Below are 21778 nucleotides of genomic sequence, written 5' to 3'. Positions count from 1 at the left end.
TCTCATGCCTCACTGCTACCAGTTTCTCCCTCTAGGAGGGGCCCGAAGGCACTCCCTTCTCTGGGACCTCGGTTTCCTTATGCGCACTCAGCCACGATGTGGCCGCTAGGACTTGAGATTTCAAGAAAATTGGCTGAGAGCGTCAAGGTGGGAGAGAAGGTGGCGGCGGGGAGGGGAGAGGGGAAAAGAAGAGAGAGGAGCGGAGTGGGAGGAGGACGAGCCGCCCAGACGGCAGAAACGCCAAGTATGCGAAGTACGCCGGCCCCTGAGCTATGAATAGTGCCGCCAGGCTCCCAGCCCAGGGCGCCCTTCCCGCAGCCCCCACCCCACCTTCCCAGGCGGGCTTTGCACCGGGTGCCTAGGAAGCGCACTTCTGGGGACCGGAGCTGAGCTGGGGGATGAAGGGTGTGGTCATGCAAATGAGACACAAATAAAGAGCTGCAGGCATCTCTGATTGGAGGATCCCTGCCGGTCCTGGAACGTGGGCAGAGCTGGCATTCAACAAAAGGCAGTGCCCAGCCCTGGGTCACCAGGAAGGCCCTGCTACCCCAACGTGGCTGCATTCCCCAAGCCTGGAGATCTCTTCTGGTCATTCATGGCTGAAATCCCAACCATGCAGTATGGTTTCTGGGATCCCCTCATTCTCTCTGTCAGTGCCCTAGTAGGCTCTGCCTCCTTAGGACACCATCCCTGACCCGCCCCCGCCCCCAGCATCATGAGTCAGACTCACTTTCTGAAGCTCCCAGTTCTGATACACAACTGGGCGCTTGACAAATCACAGCTGCCCCGGTCCCTTTTCCACATCAGTGACCACAATGGGACACACGGTGAGCTCAGAAGCAGGAGACGCAATCCGACTGGCCCTGCTCTTGTGTGCCCTCAAACAAATCAGTAATGTCAAAGCCATGTTCCCCTTCCTCTCATTCTGGGTCTACTGACTGGGTGTCACCAAGGGCCTGGCACTAGGCAGGGGATGGGCATGACAGGACACTAGGGAAAGAAGTCAAAGAATCCAGGCAGAGTTCAGGTCTCACCTGGGTGACCCTGGTCAAGTTTTTTCCCTCTCCAAGCCTCAGTCTCCTCAGCTGTAAAAGGAATCTTTGAGAGGACTCAGTCTGAATGCCTAGCACATGGCAGTCACTAAACAAACCTAGTACAGCAGTCCACAAAGGACTTTAAAAATTAATAAAGGCAGCTCCTGACTTCATAAAGAACAAAGAGATAAGACATGCATGAAATAAAGGAACCGTAGAACATAGTGTTTAAAAGTTCCTACGCAAGCGAGGCACCTTGGCACACGCCTGTAATCCCAGCGGCTTGGGAGGCTTAGGCAGGAGGATTGAGAGTTCAAAGCCAGGTTCAGCAAAAGGGAGGTGCTAAGCAAGTCAGTGAGACTCTGCCCCTAAAATAAAAAATACAAAATAGGGCTGGGGATGTGGCTCAGTGGTGCCCCTGAGTTCAATCCCGCACTGCCCTCAAAAAAGTTCCCAAACACAGCCAGGTGTGGTAGGGCACACCTGTGATCCCAGCCCATTTGGGAAATTGAGGCAAGAGGATCACAAGTTCAAGACCAGCCTCAGAAACTTAGTTAGGTCTGAAGTAATTTAGCAAAACTGTCTCAAAATAAACAATAAAGAGGGTTGGGGGGTATAGCTCAGTGGTAGAGTGTCCCCGGGTTCAATTGCCAGTGCTGGGGGAAAAAAAAAAGTTCCTAAACATGGGCTGTGGATATAGTCAGTGGCAGAGCACGCATTAGCATGCATGACATCCAGCGTTCAATCTCCAGTGTGGGGGGTGTGGGGGGATTCCTAAAGAGGATTAGGAGTAACCTGGGTTTGAGTTCCAACTCAGTCCCAATTTCTAGCTGTGTCCTTGGCCAAGTTACTAATGTCTGTTAGGACATCCCAGCAAACATCTCTCAAGCATTGGCAAGCTTCGTCTCAGTGAAGTCTCTTATCCCCAGAGCTGGAGCATCTCAAAGTAGGAAGGGCTCAGTCCATGATGACTGATAGAGCCCTGGGGTCCTCCATACTACTCAAGAGCAAACCCCAAACTGCACATGGACTCACAGAGAAGCAGAACATAATCATACTCTACATTCACCGTTGATCACATCTTCCCCTCTCCTTCATTATGCCCACCCCTACTTGAATTTCAGGGCTCATCTGAAGGTCCACCATTTTGGGGTGGGCATTGTTCTCCCAGGTTCTTTCTTATCAAGGAATAGAGCAGAGACCACAAGGACAGGCTTAGTATTCAGAAAGGCCCAGTTTTGTTTTATTTCATTTTATCCCATTTTAGAATTTATTTATTTGTTGGTTTTTGTGGTACTTGAAATCGAACACAGGGGCACTCTATCATTAAACTATATCCTCAGTCCTTTTTATTTTTTCCTTTTGAGAAAAGTTCTCACTGAGTTGCTGAGGCTGGCCTCAAATTTACAATCCTCCTGCCTCAGCCTCCCAAGTAGTTGGGATTACAGGTGTGTGCCATTACACCTAACTGGGACCCGGTTTTAAATTCAGATGACCTTGATTGAAGTTATTTACCCTCTTAAGGTCTTTGTTCATGCGTCTGTAAATATGTAATCACCCCATGATGGTCCTTGAACATTGATCAGAAGGTGTTTCACTAAAGAATTCTCAATGTGGAGCCAGGCACAGGGGCTCACGCCTGTAATCCCAAAGCTGCTTGGGAGGCTGAGGCAGGAGGATTGTGAGTTCAAAGCCAGCCTCAGTAATAGGGAGGTGCTAGGTAACTCAGTGAAACCCTGTCTCTAAATAAAATACAAAAAAGGGCTGGTGATGTGGCTCAGTGGTTGTGTGCTCCTGAGTTCAATTCCTGGTATTAAAAAAAAAAAAAAAAAAAGGAATTCTCAACTTGGGGGATGGGAGTGTAGTTCAGAAGCAGAGCACTTGCCTAGCATGTGAAATGCACTGGGTTTGATCTCCAACACAGAGCGGGGGGATCCTCAAATTAAATATAGACTTGGAAAGAGGAGATGAGGAAAGGAGATTAATCATATGACCAAATGCTTTTTAACCAACCTCTATGGCAATTCGACTCAGTGACTCTGCTTCCATCTTTAAACTTCAGTCAACATTTTGTGACCATATTCTGGCTCACACGACATCACAGGAAGACAGCAGCCTGTATCTGCAGCCCTGAGACTGTCTCCCCAGGCAGATGGGACCTTTCTGACATGAACATTTTGGGAAGGGGAGCCCCGGGAAGCATTCTGAATTGGCAGGTAGTGGAAAAGCACTCTCGCAAGCCATGTTTATAAAGCCTGAGTGGAGAGTTTTTGTCTGGCTTTGGGGCAGTAGGAAAAGCAGAAAAGGAACACTGTGAGGGCAGGGCTGGGTCTCATTCATCCAGGCTGCAGGAGCCAGAAAGCACCTGGAATAGGAGGGGATGGAAGTCAAGGTCACCCACCCACTAAAGACCCTTTTGCTCTAAGAGCTGACTCAGGCACTGACTTACCCACACTACCCTGCTGCCTCCTATACTCCCTGGCTGGAATTAGGGAGAGAGCAGGAGGGAGTCCTTACACCAGCCCTGCCTGGGAATGTTCTCAGCACCCCCAGGCCACACCTGGTCTCTTAGATCAATCTTTCCTTAGCATTGGGGACCTGAGTCTCTGGAAGCCACTGAAGGAGGAAAAGGCCAAGTGGGGAAGGAAGAGGAGCTTTCTCCCTCTCACCAGCAGCCCCAGCCTGGTAGTATGGCCTTATTCCCTGTGTTCCCCCTCCCCGGGGCTCTGGGCCCAACCTCAGCTGCCCCTGCAACACTCCTCAGGTGCAGCAGGTTGGAGGGGCTCAGGGCTAGGCTTCATTAGAGCTAAGGAGGGCGCAGATGCCAGCCCCCAGCCCCCCAAGCCTCCACCCTCATGCCAGCAGCTCCTCCCCCACTCTTGGGGAAGAAGGACAGTGGAGGGGGGACATGCCTCTGGAAGACAAAAGGGGGATTAGAAGACTCTTCCCAAGTACAGCAAGGACAGTCATGCATCACTTAATGACGGGGCTATGTTCTGGGAAATGTACCACTGGGTGATTTCATCACCATGTGAACATCAGACTGTACTTACACAAAACAAGGCATCTGGAACGTCACCAAGTGATATAATCTCACGGGACTATCAACATACAAACACGGTATTATCTCACTGATGGAAAGGTGACATGTCGCATGACTGTACAGTATCATGATGCCGAGGAGAGATGGGCTGTGGGGGCATGAACTAGAAAACAGCATCAGGGTGAAGCAGGGTTCTCACCTGGGCTGCCTAAGGCTCCCCTGTTCCCTGCTCAGCTCCAAATCCCAGAGGTCCCCTTCCTCCTCAAACTCTGGGAACCTACCAACAGAAAACTACTCCTTCATCCCCCTCTTCCTGGCCTCCAGCAGGTCAGCATGGAGAGACCTTTGCCTCCCTGCTGTTCTCTTTTCCTTCCACCTTTGCCTGACCCTCTCCTCTGCCCCATTCCCTGGGCTTAATCTTTCTATAGGGGCCAGTTTCCCTATAGGGCAAATAAGGAGACAGGGGCAGGCTGGTCTCCACTCCCTCCAGCTGAAATACACAAAGACGTGGCCTCTCTGGTTGACCCCCGTCTTCCCTCCCTCTCTTTTGCAAAATAATCCAGTTTCTCCACATTGAAAATGAGGAAGCTGTGGTGGAGGGTGGAGGTCTCCATTCAATCACCCTTTCCAGGTGCTGAGGAGCATCCAGATGGGCCAGGTCCCCACCCTCCTCCTCCCAGGGCTCCGAGTCCCCCAACTCCTCCAGGAGCTCTTGCGCCCCTTGAGGACATGAACCAAGAAGCAGCAGCTGCAAGTTCAGGAGCCCAGCATCAACAGAATCACACTGGACACTGATAGAAATCAGGCTCAGAGCCAAAATGAACTCTGCTCTTCCCTACGCTGACCACCACGTGGCCAAGACCCCGGGGGATTGTCCTCCCACATGGCTCCCACATGTTCCCCCAGCAGCCACATTCCTCTGACCCATATGCCTCCTGCTGGCCTGCCGGCCTCACTGAGGCCAGCACCGGGGCTCTGTCATCCCTTTGCCTTGCCCCAGCTTGTCTCTCTTCCCAGAGATTCAGGGTGAGCTTTGAAAGGGTCACTTCAAAGAGGACCTGCTTGTGGAAGGCCCAGCCAGACCTAGGGCTGGCTCCTCGGCCAGATTCCTGGCAGCTGGGGACAAAGGCCCCACTGTTCCCCCGACCCTCAGACGCCCCCAAATGCACTGGGCATAAGAAGGCTTTCTTTCCCCAGTTCCGCTCCTCACAGGCCCGGGCTCTTTGCCATAGGGAGTAGCCCTGGTCCCTCCTTCAGGAGAGGCTGGGGGTGGGGAAGAGGGGACTCCTAATTTCCCCATCCCCACCACCATGCACCCAACCCCTTGGGGCCCACGGGATAACAAAGCAGCCTTGGGGCCAACTTCAGGATCAGGGGTCCAGGTTTGGACCCAGGTTCCTCTTGGCCCCTCAGCCACCAAGCCCTTCCAGGCCTGAAATAGTACCCCGTCTTCTCCCACTCACCAGATCCATACCCATCTCCTAGGACTACCTCTCCTCTGAAGAGTCACCCAGCCCAAACCAAAGCAGCCACTCTTAGAAGGCCTCAAGAGGCTGGGTGTCTGTCCCCCTTGCCACCTGGTCCCCAATGGCAAGAACCAGGAGATAGTTCTCCAGCTGCCTATTACACAATGCTGGTCAGAAGCAGGGACCTCAGGGTTTCTGTGCCCAGCCTCTCACCCAGTGCCTGAACTCTCTGTAGAGAGTCCTTATCATTGTCCAGCCTGAGCTTGCCCACTTCCAAAGATGGAGGCCTCACTACCCCCAGGACCTGCTCATTTCCTCTTCTGACCATAAAGGACCCTTTATATTAACCAAAAGTGTGATGTTATTTCCATCCTTTGATTATTTTTTAATACTGTCATTACCAATATTTGAGCTTACCAAATATCAGTCACATTAGCTGTACTACCTCACTTAGTCCTCTCGATAATTTTCTTTTTTGGAGGAAGAGGGTACTAGGAATTGAACCCAAAGGTACTTTTTCCACTGAGTTGCATCCCATCCCCATTTTATTTTAAGACAGGGTTAAAATTGCTTAGGGCCTCACTTAAGTTGCTGAGGCTTGAACTTGTGATCCTCCTGCCTCAGCCTCTCAAGTTGCTGGGATTACTGGCGTGTGCCACCTCGTCTGGCTCCTCAATGCTTTTGAGGGATTTTTCAGGGATAAGAAAACTGAGCCTAAGCTGGGTTTGGTGGCGTATGCCTGTAATCCCAGTGACTTGGAAGGTTGAGGATTGAAAGCTTGAGACCAGCCTGGACAATTTAGCAAGACCCTATCTCAAAATAAAAATTAAAAGGGCTGGGAATCTAGTTCAGTGGTAGAGCACCCCTGGGTTCAATTCCTAGAACTGAAGGGAAAAAAATAAGAAAACTGAGGCTACAACAATTAAGTTGTCCAAAGCCACACAGTGAAAAAGGGCCCGAGTGAAATCTGAACCTCAGCAGGCTGAAGTAGGGCCCCAGGACTCATCCACAGGGTGTTCCTGCCTCCCATGCCAGGCGGAGGCCACTCATCTGTCATGGCTGGCCTGTCTGTGTCAGAAGGTAGCCTGGATCACAGCCCATTTTTGTCCTTGCCAGATCCCCATCAGCTTTTATCAGCAGATGAACTGTGGCCTGGGGACAGTGACTGACTGATGTTAATTCAAACCAGTGAGTGGGGAGCAAAAAGGAACAGGGCACCTGCCCAGGTGCGTTAAGACTTGGAGGAGATGGAAGGGGATGTCGCTGGGCCTAAAGCTGAAGGACTGAAGCTGGCTGGAAATCCAGCACTCCTGACGTAGGACAGAGAACTGATGGCATGAGCCGGGGATGTGGCTCGGTGGTAGAGCCCCTGCCCAGTACTTACAAGGCCCTGGGTTCCATCTGAGCACCACAAAGATAAAATAAAAGAATTAACAGCTATGAGAGGCCCTGCCCCAAACCACTCAGGCCACTCCAGCTTGACAGAACCTTCCACCACAAGGCGATGCGTTGAAACTGAACATTTCAGGATCAAAGAACTGAAAAAGGAAAAGGCCTCTTTGATACAACCTGTGGTCTTTTCCCACAGGCCCATTCGTTAGCGCCATCTCCTGAAAACTTCAGGGGAAGAGATGAGGGAAGAACAAGAGAGAAGCCAGGAGTCTGGGAGAGCCCTGGGTGGCTTTTGTAAGACTCGGAGAGCAGAGGTAACAAGGGCAGGGGAGAGAGTCCTTCCTCCCTCCTTGCTCAGTGAAGCATCCCAGGCAGCCTTCCAAGACCCCAGCCCCAGGCACGGTAGCTCACACCTGTCATCCCAGAGACTCAGGAGCCAAGGCAGGAAGATCACAAGTTCAAGGCCACCCTAGGCAACTTAGTAAGACTCTGTCTCAAAAGAAAAAGTAAAAATGGCTGGGGAACTAGCTCAATGATAGAGTGCCCTGGGGTTTTATCCCCAGTACCAAAATAAAAACAAAACAAAAAGAATCCCAGGCCCACTGACTTCCAAAGGGTTAGGTTACAGGAGGCTGTGGCTTTGCCATACACTGAGCCATTGTTCATGAATTCAGTCAGTCAGTCTGTCAACAAACATTCTCTGAGTACTGGGAGGATGCCAGGCCTCTGTGGACAACAAGACAAACATGACCCATGGAAGCCACTTGGAATGATGTTCATTCAAGAGGCACAGTCAAGTCCTCACTCTGCCACTTACTTGTTGTGAGGTCTTAGGAAGCCATGTAACTTCTTTGTGCCAGTTTCTTCATCATCCTGTCAAACAGGATGATGGTAACGTACCTACCTAGTGGTAAGCACCATGTACATGTCGCTACTACTATTTTTCCAGTCTGATGGGGGACACCGACATGTAAGTGAATGGTCACAATGCTAGAGAGAGAGCCCAGCTCTGGGCACCCCAGGAAGCCAGGGGAGGGGCCATTCCTGACTCGCACTTCACAAACATTTATGGAGAACTGCTCTGTGCCAGGCACCATGCTGGTAACTGGGGACACAGAGATGAACAGGACACATTGTCCACTGGGGCTTCTTCCCTGCCCTCCCTTCTCCCTCTCAGGGCCCGGTCCCAGCACCTGGTACTGGAGGGGCCACAGAGGACAGAACCACAAAGGGAGAGGGCTGGCCTTGGAGCCTGGGGATCAGAAGACCTGGGTTCTTCTCCACCCCCCATGGGCTGAGGGACAAGGGTGCTCTCTGGCCTCAGTTTCCTCACTGCAGCATGGGGAAATTGGACCCGATGGCCTTTTGGTCCTGGCCACAGGTGGTGAGTATGCCCCACCTGCCCCAAAGTCAAGTCCCAGGACCATCACAGCCTGACATCCCACTGAGGCAGTGGGAGAGGAGATGCCCGCCTGGTACAGACTGGCACTGCCCTGCTGACAAGCTGGCACAATTTCACAAGAAATAGGGGGCCTGGATCTAAGGGCGGGTTGTTTGAAGAGGGTGGGGGTGCCCGGGGAAAGGCAGTGCCAGCTCCCACAGGCCCTATTCATGGTGTTCTCTGGGGAGGGTGAGAGAGCAGGATAATTAAAACCAGGCTTTGTCCAAATCCCTGACCAAGCCAATACCTCACCTTTGAACCTCTGCGGCCAGCAGAGCAGGGCTGACGCGCCTTTGGAAGGAAAGTGTTGATGAACAGAGCCAGACCCAAGTGCTGTGGGTGGGCACGTGTGGGACGGGGGTGCTACAGGGGTAAATGGGCTGATTCCCCACCTAGCAAACCAGAGAGGGCTTTGCTGTCCCCACGGATGGGCAGAAAGACAAGTGACAAAGGTCCAATGTGACAGAGGTTGACTTGATTTTGAGCTGCGTCCGAGATGAATCTAGATTCAGGGTGGGAGTGACAGCAGGACAAGGAGGGTCCCAGGAAGTAAGGGAGAGAGCAGAACTCTAAAGCCAGATCCTCAGGTTCCTACCCTGGCTCAGCCACTTACTAGCAATGAGACTGGGCCCATGCTATTAGCTCTCTGTGCTTCTGTGTACTATAAGATGAGGATAATGGTATCTCCCTAGTGGTGTTCTTGTGAGCATTAAATGAGGCAATCTGTATAAATCCTGTTCTTAGCTATCAGCTATACTGCTAAAGCAACTCCCCTTTCTTTAAAATACATTTTTCCAGGCACTGATGTATATGCTCAGAATATATCTGCATGCCATATGAATCTCTCTGAATTACTATATTGGGATCCAACATCACAGGAATTCACCTGGTCCACTACACTAGAGGAAACTTCCCTGAAGTATAGCTCACAAACCTCTTCCTGGAAGTTCTCCCAAGTATCTAACTACAATCCATCACAGTGTAAGTTATACCAATCTCCTGCTTTGTAGTCTTTTAACTTTACACAACAAGAAGTCATTCTAAGCATCCCTGCAATGAAGAATAGAGCAGTCTGCTGACCACTCCTGCACTGTCTTGCTCTAACCAGCACCCGCCCTTATCCCCACTCCCACCTATGACAACAATGCTGTACTTCTTCCCCAGAAATTCAGGGTTGGCCTGAATAAGGGGACACAGAAGGCCCCACCAGGCTGTGCACACACAGGTCACACACAGGCCTGTTTTCCAGATCCAGTGCCCCTCTGCTTGAGCTGGACTCACAAAAGCCTGCCCCATCTCAGATGGTATCCCAAAGCCACATCCCTCATAATTTCCCTCTCAGGTGTCATCTTGTGCCCTGACTACTATCAGGAAACGTGGATGCCAGCTCAGGCAATGTCACTCTAGGGTCAGGCCCTCTCCATAAAATGGGACACTAACACCTTCTCTGCCCACTAACAGGGGGTTCTAGGCCCTTGAATCCAGCATTCAACGAAGGGGATCTACTGCACCCATCATTCACAAGGAGAGGGCAGAGCCTTGGACATGGACTCTGGCATTCCCAGCCACCTTGGGGCAAACTCAACCACACTGTGGGCAAGCTGAAGAGGCAGCCAGGGCTGGGGGATTTTGGGCCATGTTGGGAGGTGAAATGATTGGTTATATAATCAAGATTCAAAGCACACACCGATGAACACATCTCTGTGAGAGCTGGCCACTTTTGAGAGTGGTGCCCTGGCAGAAGGGAGAACCATGTGGGATCAAAAGCCATCCACCCCCAGTTGGGCCCAGTGGGGGTGGAGACACAAGGAGATGGAGATGAAGTATGTGTTGTTGGTTGGGGGAGAATCCGAGGGACTCATGCTTAATGACCTCCACCCCCACCCCCTGTCCATCCTGAATTTCAAGTTTATAATTAGGAAACAAACTTCGGCTGGAGTGACGGGAAGAGAGAAGCTGACTGAGTGAGAACTTGAATACATACAGCTCTAGAAAACAGGGGAGTTCTAGAAAACAGAAAGAGTTCACAAAGCACCAGATTCCATAGCCAACACGGTGGGGAGCGTTGGAGAGGAAGGTCCCTAAGCCTTCAGCCCTATCAAAAAAGGAAGAGGTCTCAGCCTGGACACAACGTGCCTGGACCCAACCTGGATCCCAAGCTCAGAAAAACTGCTGTCCTACAGCGTTCAGCCCTTCAACTTGGGATGCCGCGGGGGGTGTGCTGGGATGCTTCAGTACGACTAGCAGCCAGGCTCAGAGGTCCGGGGACTAGCCCTGACAGGGGGGATGGGGACTGGAGGCCCCTGCTGGCCCTTCCCTAGCCTCAGCAGCTGGCAGATGAAAGAACCCAAGCAAAGCAACTCAGCGCTGAGTAATGCCCCTGGCACCCCGCGCTCAGACCCACCCACAGCCAGCTGGAGAGAGCAGAGGAGGGCAGCCCGCCTGCAGAACTGGGGGTCCCGGGCCTGTCTCTTTCCAGCACCCAGGAGGGCTGCAGACCCGAGCCTGGCAGCCCGTCGTGCGGTACGGCCCAGTAGGGAGCAAGAGGGGGGTGTCCCGCCTCCGTGGCCAAGGACGTCCCGCTCCGGGAACCCCCTCCCCCACTCCCTCTCCCTCCAGCTGTGCCGGGGCCTCGCCAACGGAAAATGAAAACTCGGGCAGAGGAAACGGCGGCAGGCGCCCCGCCTGAAAAACCTGGACAAAAGGCGCGGGCCTCCCGCCCCCGCTGCCCGGTCGCAGGAGGCCTGGCACCACCGTCCGGGTCAGTGGCCCCTGCCCTGGCAGCCCCAGGCCCGTCCGGCCCGCTGCCTAGCTCCCTGGTTCGTGCCCCTCTGCCGGGGGCAGCTCTCCCTCCGACCCCCTGCCCAGCCCGCACCAGCCGGAGTTCCCTCAGCGGTGCCCGCGGTGCCCTCACTGTGTGCCTCCGGCGGTGCCTGCCTAGCGGGGGCGCAGCGACCCCGGCCCAGCCACCGTTCCCTGGCCTCGCCCGGCCGCGCCCCCTTCGGTGGCCCAGCGCCCTCACCTGGGGAGGCCGGGGCTCCGGACGCGGCGGGATCCCGACCAGGCAGAAGGCGACTCCATTCATCGGGTGGCAGCGGCGGCTCTGCGGCCGGGGCACTGCTGGGGGCGCGGGCCGGGACCCGGGAGGGGCGGGGCCGGGGCGGGGCCGAGTGCAGCTCCCCCCCCCACAACCCGCCCCCTCGCCCCTCCTCTCCACCACTCGCGCTCTCGACGGGGCGCACCCGCAGCCTCTCCTCAGGGTCCCCAGAGGGTGAAGTGGGCTGAGACCCAGGTCTGCGCGGGCGGAGGAGCCAGAGGCCAGACGCAGCCTGGCCCAGAGAAGTGGTCCCAGGGAGGCAGCTAGTGCCGGCCTCCAGGGGACCGGCCTAGATAGACAGTGATCCGGACCCAGGAAAGAGGACAAGGGCACTGAACCTAGAACTAGTACAGGGAAAGGGAGGGAGGGAGGGGGAAGCAGAGAGAAACGGGCGTCCAAAGATGGACGGAAACAGAGATCCAGAAAGCATGAATGGTAAGACAGTTGAGAGAGGCCGCCAAAGTCAGAGACAACGATGAGGCGACGCTGGATCTGAGTATGCAGGATTAGGGAGCCTTCACTCTAGGGATTCATGGAAATTGAGGTACAAGAACAGTTGTGGTGCACTGGTCGGGGGTGCCCTTCAATCTAGGGAAGGTCCCTTTCCAGGCACAGTCCCAGCCAGGATCCCACAGTGGCAGGGGACACAAAGTTGGAAAAGAGGGTGTGGCAGGTGCATCAACTCTTCTAATTGGCCCAGCTCAAGCGAGTCCTGTGGTTCTGGGCTCTAGACTGCCCACGGACTTGCTCTGCTGGCGATCCTGCGAGCGAGGGAACCCTTTCTGACTTCACTCTGAGCTGGGCTCAAAGAGCAAAGAGACGCCCTGGAGCCAGGTGAGGTGACACACGCCTGTAATCCCAGCGGCTTGGGAGACTAAGGAAGTAGAATCATGAATTCAAAGCCAGCCTCAGCAATTTAGCGAGATCCTGTCTCCGAATAAAAAATAAAAAGGACTGGGGATGTGGCTCAGAGGTTATTCATCCCTGGTAACAAGAGAGAAGAGAGGGGGAGAGAGACAGACAGACATGAGACATACTGGGTCTTAGCCAGCTTTCTTTCTTTCTTTCTTTCTTTCTTTCTTTTTTTCTTTCTTTCTTTCTTTTTTTTTAAGAGAGAGAGAGAGACAGAGAGAGAGAGAATTTCAATATTTATTTTTCAGTTTTTCAGCAGACACAACATCTTTGTTTGTATGTGGTGCTGAGGATCGAACCTGGGCTGCACGCATGCCAGGCGAGCCCGCTACGGCATGAGCCACATCCCCAGCCCCCTTAGCCAGCTTTCCCCTCCTGCCAACAGGACCCCTTCAGCTCATTCCCAGACAGTTCAGGGAGGGGCTCATCCTTCATTGTACTGGAAAATTCTTTCTGCTGTCTAACTTCCAGTTTTCCCCTTCTTACCTGCTACAGCCTACACTGACCTCCTCTTCATGTTTTCTTGCAGTTTTAAAGTCTCTTGTATTCCTTTTCTCAGGTTATAAGGAAAAGAAGGCAGAAGCCAATGATAGATAGGAATAGACTTAGAGATTGCTTCGCCACCTCGGGGGTCACTGATCAGGCCCGAGCCCCACCCTTTACCCCTTGATCAGGGTCTAGAATTCAGGTGTAGTGGGTAGGGCAGACAACAATTAGGCCATCCTCCTCCCTTGAGCCTGAAGAAGGAGATACTGACGGGTTTTTAAATCAAATGCTTTATTTAATTCTTCTGCAGTCAGCAGAAAATAATTTTCTAATGATGGAGGAGCAGTTAATGACTCTTCTTCCTTCTCCACCCCTTTTCATCAAGGTCTTATGCAGCCAGAAGTATCTCCCACTTCTAGAAAGTCCTTCCTGCTATCTAACTGTAAACCATCACACTACTGGATCTTCTTGCATTATCTTCAACCCAGTACCTGTTCCTGTCTGTTTCTGCCCTGTAGCTCCAAGGTGTGCCACCTCCTGGATGTAGGGGTCCTTTCCAATGGAAACAAAGGGCTGTCTCTGTAAGGGGGAGGGTTGGCATCTGAGAGCCAGACTGAACTGATGTTGTGGGTTGTGGGGCAGGGGCGGGGAGCCCTGGAGGGCCCCTGGCTCACTTTTTCCAGGGCCTGATGCCCTCAGACCCTGCAGGAGGCGATGAGAGGAAATGAGCTCACGCTGACCGGCAGTCCAATTCCTCCCTCCACAATGCACTACACATACCTCCCCCACCCTCTCCCACTTCCCAGAAACTGTGACTCTCCCCCACCCTGCTGCCCTTCCCACCTCTTCCTGCACCTTGACCTGTACCCCCATCCTGCCCAGGCCCTTCCCATCCATCTACTCCAGGCCCTCTTGCTCTATCCTTCCTGTCCACTGTGGCTCCTCAGACTCTGTGTCCCACTCCTTGTATCCTACCATCCACCCCAAAACCCATTTTTCTCCTTGTGTGCTCTTTCTCTGGGGTTTGCGGTAATAGAGCCCAACATAAGGTGGAACATACCCCTTAGCAACGACCCTCCTATATTCCCTCTCTTCCCAAATTCCTACCCCAGCCTATCACCCTCCTTATCTCACGAAAGCATTTTGGGAGCTCTGCTATGGGAGGGAGTAGGGAGTGAGGGGAGCAGGGCAGGCTGTCCCTGGGGATGTAGAGACAGGGCTGAGCTCTCTCCCTAGCTGAGGCCTGGTCTTCCCAAATCACCCCTCTATAGTGAGATCCCAGGGGAGTGGCGGAAGGCTGGAGAAGCAGGAGCGGGGTCCAGCAGGGAAGTGCCTTAAGCTCCTTGGAGCTTAGTGGATGGGTCAGGGGTGGGGTGGGGACAGGGAGAAAGGCACTCCTGGGAGCAGGCATGGACAAAGGCAGGGAGGCAGGGGGAGAGCAGGCTTGTGGGCAGGAAGTGTGGAGAGATGAGGAAGGAAACAGGCCAGGCGGGATGTGACTATGGAGCGCCTAGGCTCTTAGATTCTATCCTGGTTTGAATAGAGACTTTAAACAGAGATGTGCCAGGCCCCCTCTGGCATGTGATGGCGATCAGAACAGAGGGCAGCCAGCAAGGAGATAGGAGAGGGGATAGGGGATTCACCAGGGCAAGAGGCAGAGAACAACAAATACCAAATGTTTCTGGGACTTGGTGACCTATTGGGTAGGAGGAAGAAGATGGAAGAGTCTAGAAAAACTTCACGGCTTGTAAATATCAGGTAGACCAGCTGTCTAAGTTGTTCTGTCTAGGGAACAGGTCAGGTACTAAGATGTGTCCTTATATGCATTATTCCAATTAAACCTTTCAAAAACCTGTGAAATAGATATTATTTTATGGGTAAGGAAACCGAGGTCCAGAGAATGCACGTCCACACAGGATTTGGACCCAGGCATTTGGACTCCAAGTCCACACTTAACCTTCAGGCTGAGTTGCTGGTAGAGTAGGAACTGGCTACTTAAACACTGGAGGGAAGACAGGCTTGAGCTAGAGGCTCAGCTGTGGAAGTCCGCTGGTGTCTGAGACCAGGGCTGTGGCTCAGTCTCCTGAGAGAGTAAAGAATGAGACCAGCTATGGGACAGTATCCAGAGGAGCATGAGCCCTTTAGGGACAGAAAGAAGAGGAGGAAGCACCGAAAAAGACCCAGGGGAAGCAAGCAGCCAGTGCAAGTGTTGGGCAGAGAGGGTACCTTCAGCTGGTCAGTAGGGGCAGAGGTCAGACTTCAATAAGAGCCACAGGAGTGAGGACGTAGAACGGGTCCAAGGACAGAGGGAGCAGGAAGGGGCAGCCGGAAGTGCAGGTGAGCCACAGGCAAGGCACATTTCTCTTTGAGTGGTTGAGAGGCAGGTACCTGAGTGGGAGCCTGAGGACACAGGCGGAAGGGGAGTGGGCAAGACAAAGGCCCAAAGAGCAGCATAGTAGAGGTTAGGGGATCCCTAGGCCAGAGCCATTGTCAGGATCAGGCCTGTCCCAGGAATTGGCGAAGGGTCTATTGTGTCATCAAAAGAGCTCTGGAATGAGAGTCCAAAGACTTGAATTCCAATCCCTATCCTACCCACCCGGGTAGCTCTCTGGCTTTGAGGTCAAGTACATTCTCTGAATCTCAGTTTCACCCTCTGTAAGATAGAAACAACTGGGCCTTCTCAGCCTGCCTCTGATTTGAAGCTCACATTTGGTAAAGGACTCATTATACTCTGGTAGCTGAAGGGAAGAACAAGACAGGTGCTCTCCACTTCATAGTGGAATTTTGCAAGCTACTTATAAACACATCACAAGTTGAAAATATCATAAGTCACAAATGCATGTAATACCCCTGACCTCTCTACACAGCACATTACAGACTGTTTGTCATTCCGATGGTGGAGCTGCCTGGGATCGTAGCACATATCACCAGCCCTGTAATAGGTCAAAATTCAAAGTATGGCTCCCACTGAATTTGTATTGCTTTCTCACCATTGTTAAGTCTCAAAGTGGTAAATTGAACCACCGTAAGTCAGGGATATCTATAATGTGTGAATGAGGGTTACAGGGCCATAAATCTGGCCATAGTACAGGTCCTTCCAGGAAAGGGGAGAGAGCAACCCCTGGTGGAGAAGGAGAGGAGGGCAAGAGTAGAGGGGAGAGCTGTTCTTGAAGAGCCCCAAGATCCTCTGCTGTTTCCCCAAAGGCAACACTACTCCTCCAATTTGCATCTCCAGAAGAGTTGGGATCCAGTTCAATCAAGTCAAAAGACAATTGTTGATCATCTACTACTTGCAAATTCCTGTGTGGTGTGGTGGAGACAGTTTAATGAATCCGGTATATCAATGAGCCCCTATTCTGGGGGTGGTGGTGGCAATGAATCCCACAAAGGATAATAGGGAAGATGCTTTAATGGTGGTACAAGGTTTAAGCAAAACAAGAACAAACCTCCAGGAGCCAGGGGAGAATGCAAGGACCTTGTTTGACCTAGACCTTGATGAAGGCCTCCAATTGGCAAATTGTCAGAAGTTGAGGAGGAAACAGGCTCTGGCACAGCCCCAAGCATCCCATAGACTGTTCTTCATAGAGCACCCTTAATGGTGCTAGGTGGGGCAGTGGTCCACTCAGGATGATGCTAGTCCCCACTCATTCTTGTTGCCAGGTCCCTGAAGAGTCCCATGAAAGGAATCCTACCTGAACACCCCTTAGAGAGGGAGACTAGAGACTCCTGGAAAGGCCCAAAGAGCAGCATGGTAGAGGTTAGGGGTCAGGCCTGTCCCAGGAATTGGTGAAGGGTCTATTGTGTCATCAAAAGAGCTCTGGAATGAGAGTCCAAAGACCTGAATTAAAATCCCCATCCTACCCACCAGGTAGCCCTCTGGCTACTTGGAGCCAAAGGGCACTGGAACCTGCCAAACTTCTGGGATCCCCCAGCCCAGCAACCTCTGGACAATTGGCTCAATGGGAACTAGAGATTGCTGCTCCATCGGGCTGGCAGCTGGGATAGTGAGCCACACCCAGCCAGGTCCTATGTCAAGGCAGGAGGCAAAAGAGAGATGCCCCACCCCCACCACTTGGGAATGCTGTCCCTCAGGACACTCATCTTTGGGAAACTATGTCATGGTTTGGAGAGAGGAAAAGACCTTGGACTACATCTCTGCAGGCTCCTATGTGCCACTGGCCAGTGATACGGATTGCATGGGCAAGCATGTATAGGCAAGGCTAAATGATGACCTATGAGGACCATGACATTCCCTAGCAGGAGTTTAGAAACCTCAAGATAGAGAGGAAAGGCATCAAAATGTGTGGAGCACCTATTACACGTCACCATCTTTAGAGGTTAAGTAACTTGTATAGAATCTCCCACCTGGGATTCAGGACTCAAGCAAAGTCTGATGTTAAGCCTTTGCTCTTTCTACCACAACATGTTCCCTCTGGGAGAGGTCAGGCCAGATAGTCCCTTCCAGCTCCTGGATGCTAGATCTTATGGTTCTATGTGCGGATTGATTCCTCCTGCTTCTGCTACTGGCCTCCCCAGACTCTGCCTAGTCCCCATACATCACTTCACATAGGATGAGTTTGTTCCATTCTCTATTTTGCCCCTCTGGACAGGTGAAGAGAGAAGAGAATGAGGAGAAAAGAGGGGGACATGGAGGAAGGAAAGAGAGGAAGAGAAGGGGAGGGGAGGAAGTAGGACAGGAGTGGCTCCCACCTCCCCCTGGAAGCTCTGGAAATCCCCAGCAGCTGCTCCCCTCTCCTCTGTCTGGCCCTGAGCCAGCCCTGGACAGAGTGATGCGAGTTGGATGGGGAGAAAAGAGGGGTAGGGCCAACCATGGGGGGAACCCTTCCATCCCAGTGCCCACTCCACCAGCAATTCCAACCCCCATGAGAGATTCCAGACATACCCCCCTTTCAGGAAACCCTACATGCCAAAATCCACACATACCATACAGACGCATCAGGGAGGGCTCTTGCACTATAAAAGGATTCTTTGCTTTACAAGAGGGCTCAGCACATGGGAAACTTAAAATAGGAGCTTCCCCAGTGTCATGAAAAGCAGCTCTGATTTCCAGAGCACACCATACACACCATGTTGCCAGCACAATCAGAAAACACCAGCAGGCGCAGGGCTGGGGTCCTCCAGGGCCTTAAGCAAAGGAGCCTGGCACCTCTAAACTGTAGATTATCAGAGTCAACACCTGTGGGGCCTCATAATCCAGGGGGCAGGCTGGGGGAAGGCTGGGTTACTGTGCTCAGAGTTATCCTAGGACTTCTGGAAAGAACCCAGAGAGATCCCGGTGTGGTGGTGCACGCCTGTAATCCCAGCAGCTCAGGAGGCTGAGACTAGAGGATCAAAAGTTCAAAGCCAGTCTCAGCAATTTAGCAAAGCCCTAAGCAACTTAGCTAGGCCCTGTCTCAAAAAATAAGAAGGCCTGGGGATGTGGCTCAGTGGTTAAGCGCCCCCGGGTTCAATCCCTGGTACCAAAAAAAAGGGGGGGAGAGCATATGTAGTATTTGCAAATAACCTGCATATCTACCCACATACTTTTAAAAAAATTTTTTTTAAATTGTAGATGGACATAATATCTTTATTTATTTTTATGCAGTGCTGAGGATCGAACCCAGGGCCTCACACATGTGAGGCAGGTGCTCTACCACTGAGCTACAGTCCCAGTCCTGACCCATATACTTTTTTTTTATTTGTACTGGGGATTGAACCCAGGGGCACTTAACCACTGAGCCACATCCCCACCCTTTTAAAAAAATTTATTTAGAGACAGGGTCTCATTGAGTTGCTTAGGGCCTCACTAATTTGCTGAGGCTGGCTTTGAACTCACAATCCTCTTGCCTCAGCCTCCCAAGCCACTAGGGATTACAGATGTGTGCCACCAAACCCAGCTTCCTCCCATGTACTTTAAATAATCTCTAGATTATTTATAAAACCTAATACAGCCCAGTGGAGGTTCCATACCTATCATCCTATGGATTTAGTAGGCTGCAGCAGGAGAATCACAAATTTGAGGCAGCCTCTGATATTTATCCAGGCCTTAACCAACTTGAGACCTTGTCTCAAAAAAAAAAAAAAAAGTGTCTAGAGATGTAGCTCACTGGGTTCAATTCCTATTTCCTAAATAAATAAATAAGCCTAACAAATGTAAATGCTGTATAAGTAGCTGTTGTATTGTTTATGACAATGGCCTGGGATTGTAGCTCAGTGGTAGAGCACTTGCCTACCACATGTGAGGCACTGAGTTCCATCCTCAACACCACATAAAAATAAATAAATAAAATAAAGGTATTATATTCATCTGCAACTAATTTTTCCCCCAGTACTGAGGATTGAATTCAGGGGCACTCGACCACTGAGCCACATCCCCAGCTCTATTTCTATTTTATTTAGAGACAGGCTCTCAATGAGTTGCTTAATGCCTTGCCATTGCTGAGTCTGGCTTTGAACTCATGATCCTCCTGCTTCAGCCTCCAGAACTGCTGGGATTACAGGCGTGTACCATCGCACCTGGCAACTAAAAATTTTTTTTCAGAAAAGATATAATGAGAGGGCTGGGGTTGTAGCTCAGTTGTTGAGCATTTGGGTTCTATCCTCAACACCACAAAAAAACAAATATATAAAATAAAGGTATTGTGTCTGTCTACAACTAAAAAAAAAATTAAAAGATATGATGAGAAAGAAATTCTAATGTTCAGTACTGACATAATTTTTTACTAATATTTTCAATCTGCAGTTGGTTGAATCCATGGACACAGAATAGATGGAGACCCACTGTGTGTGATTTTGCACTGGAATCACCTCTGCACACATTCTAGCCATTTCTCATAACCTTACCTCATCCATACATACCAAAGTATGTAGATAATCAAAATCCTTCTTATTTTTTAAATCAAGGTAAAATTTACATGCAGGGAGTCAGGCATGGTGACCCACACCTGTAATCCTAGTCACTAGGGAGACTGAGGCAGGAGGATAGAAAGTTCAAGGTCAGTCTCATCAATTTAGTGAGGCTCTCAGCAAATTAGTGAGACCCTGTCTCAAAATAAAAAATAAAAAGGGCTGGGCATATAGCCTAGTGGTAAAATACTCCTGGGTTAAATCCCTAGCACTTTAAAAAAAAAAAAAAAAGAACCTAGGCATAGCTGGCAGGGATTTCACAGCAATCTGGAAAGGGGATGCCTATCCAAGGCCTCCTGGTAACTTTTTTTTTCTTTTTCTTTTCAGTACTGGGGATTAAACCCAGGGGATGCTCTAGCACTGAGCTACAGCTACATCCCCAGCCTTCCCCAGCCTTTTGTTTGTTTTTGTTTTTCTGAGACAGGGTCTCAAATTGCCCAAGCTGGCCTCAAATTTGCCATTTTCCTGGGTCCCTGGGATTATAGGCCTGAGCCACTTTGCCTGATCTCCCAGAGATTCTTTTTTTTTTTTTTTTTTTTTTTTTGGGTACTAGGGATTAAACTCAGGGGCACTCAACCACTGAGCCACATCCTCAGCCACATTTTATATCTTATTTAGAGACAGGGTCTCATTGAGTTGTTTAATGCCTTCGCAGTTGCTGAGGCTGGATTTTTTTTTTTATTAAAATATTTAATATTTGTAGTCGGACAAAATACCTTTATTTATTTACTTATTTATGTGTGTGTGGTGCTGAGGATTGAACCCAGGGCCTCACACATGCTAGGCAAGTACTCTACCGCTGAGCCACAACCCCAGCTCCAGCTGAGGCTGGATTTGAACTCGTGATTCTGCTGTCTCAGCCTCCCAAACTGCCGGGATTACAGGTGTGCACCACTGTGCCTGGCTCCCAGAGATTCTTGATGGAGCCAAAACAGGAGCTGGATGTCCTGGCTTTCCTCTCAGGGGAGGGCTTGGGGGTGCAGGCTTGGCCTGGTCTGTCCTGTGGGAAAGGAAAGTGACTGACTGCCAGGACAGGTAGGGAAGGCTGGTAAAGGCTAATGACGGGGCACAGGAGACAGGAAACAGTGGTGGCCCCTAGACCTACTTCACTATTTTTTTTTTTTTGATTTTTAAATTTAGGTGAAGGTCACATAACATAAAATTAATTATTTTATAATAGGCAACTCAGAGGCATCTGGCACTCCCCACCCCTTGCTTTTGTGTGTTCCACTCAGTAATGGCACAACAGAAAATGAGGAACTGAGTCCCCTTTCCCCTGCCAGGTCTAGTATTCCAAGGAGCTGCCACTGGTCATTTAAATTAATGACCAAGATGCCAAACAGGCCTGGAGACTAGAGCAGCCCACAACCCCACCCCAACCATCTCGCTCAACTCAGGGAAGATGCCCAGAACACTCATGCCTCCCTGGTGCCTCTCCCCAAGCCCCCAGAGTTTAGGATCACCCCATCCCCTGGCTCCTTACTATCATCCTATACACAACTCCCTCTACCACTGTGTAGGAGGAGCTCTGGTGGGGAGGGGTCCCAGAGTCCAGGGACCCTGGCCACTAGTTTAGGCTAAGCAGCGCTCAAAGAGCTTGGGGCAAGGAAAGGAGGAGGTTGTGGGTCTGTTCAGCATTTAAAGGCACACCTAGTAACAGAAAAACCCATTTCATCACCCCAGACCCCACCCCAGTTTCCAAGTGGAAATTGGGAAGAGAGCAAGGCCACCCCAGGAGCAGCAGCCAGATCACTCTGCCCCTTGTCATCTGCTGTCCTCCTACAGCAGGAGATTTCAAGCCAAGATAGATCCCCCCCCTCTTACCCCTGGGGACTGTCTGGGCTTGTCTTCAGAGATGAGAACTCTGACTGGGGGTCCACTATGCCCAGCTCTGCACCCTTAGTGCCTGCATGAAAGAAAGGCAGCCCCCTCCTGGTTGGGACTGCAGTTGTGTATTTGGGGCGCATGAGAAGAGCCAGCCCACCCCATCTTCTCACTGCC

General features: G+C 51.4%; 1 protein-coding gene across 1 annotated transcript in view; it reads right to left on the bottom strand.

Annotated features, from left to right (window-relative positions):
• The window catches only part of Arhgap23 (Rho GTPase activating protein 23), a 73077-nt gene extending 61616 nt beyond the window's left edge, over window positions 1-11461 (bottom strand). The window contains exon 1 of the mRNA XM_026387120.2: window positions 11399-11461. Within this exon, the coding sequence (XP_026242905.1) occupies window positions 11399-11461 (63 nt within the window). The remainder of the gene's footprint in view (window positions 1-11398) is intronic.
• Between the last annotated feature and the right edge of the window lie 10317 nt (window positions 11462-21778).

This window comes from Urocitellus parryii, chromosome 7 (genome assembly GCF_045843805.1).
Source record: "Urocitellus parryii isolate mUroPar1 chromosome 7, mUroPar1.hap1, whole genome shotgun sequence".
Classification (NCBI taxonomy): Eukaryota; Metazoa; Chordata; class Mammalia; order Rodentia; family Sciuridae; genus Urocitellus; species Urocitellus parryii.
Note: the sequence above shows the minus strand (reverse complement) of the source record. Positions and strands in the feature narration are given on the sequence as shown.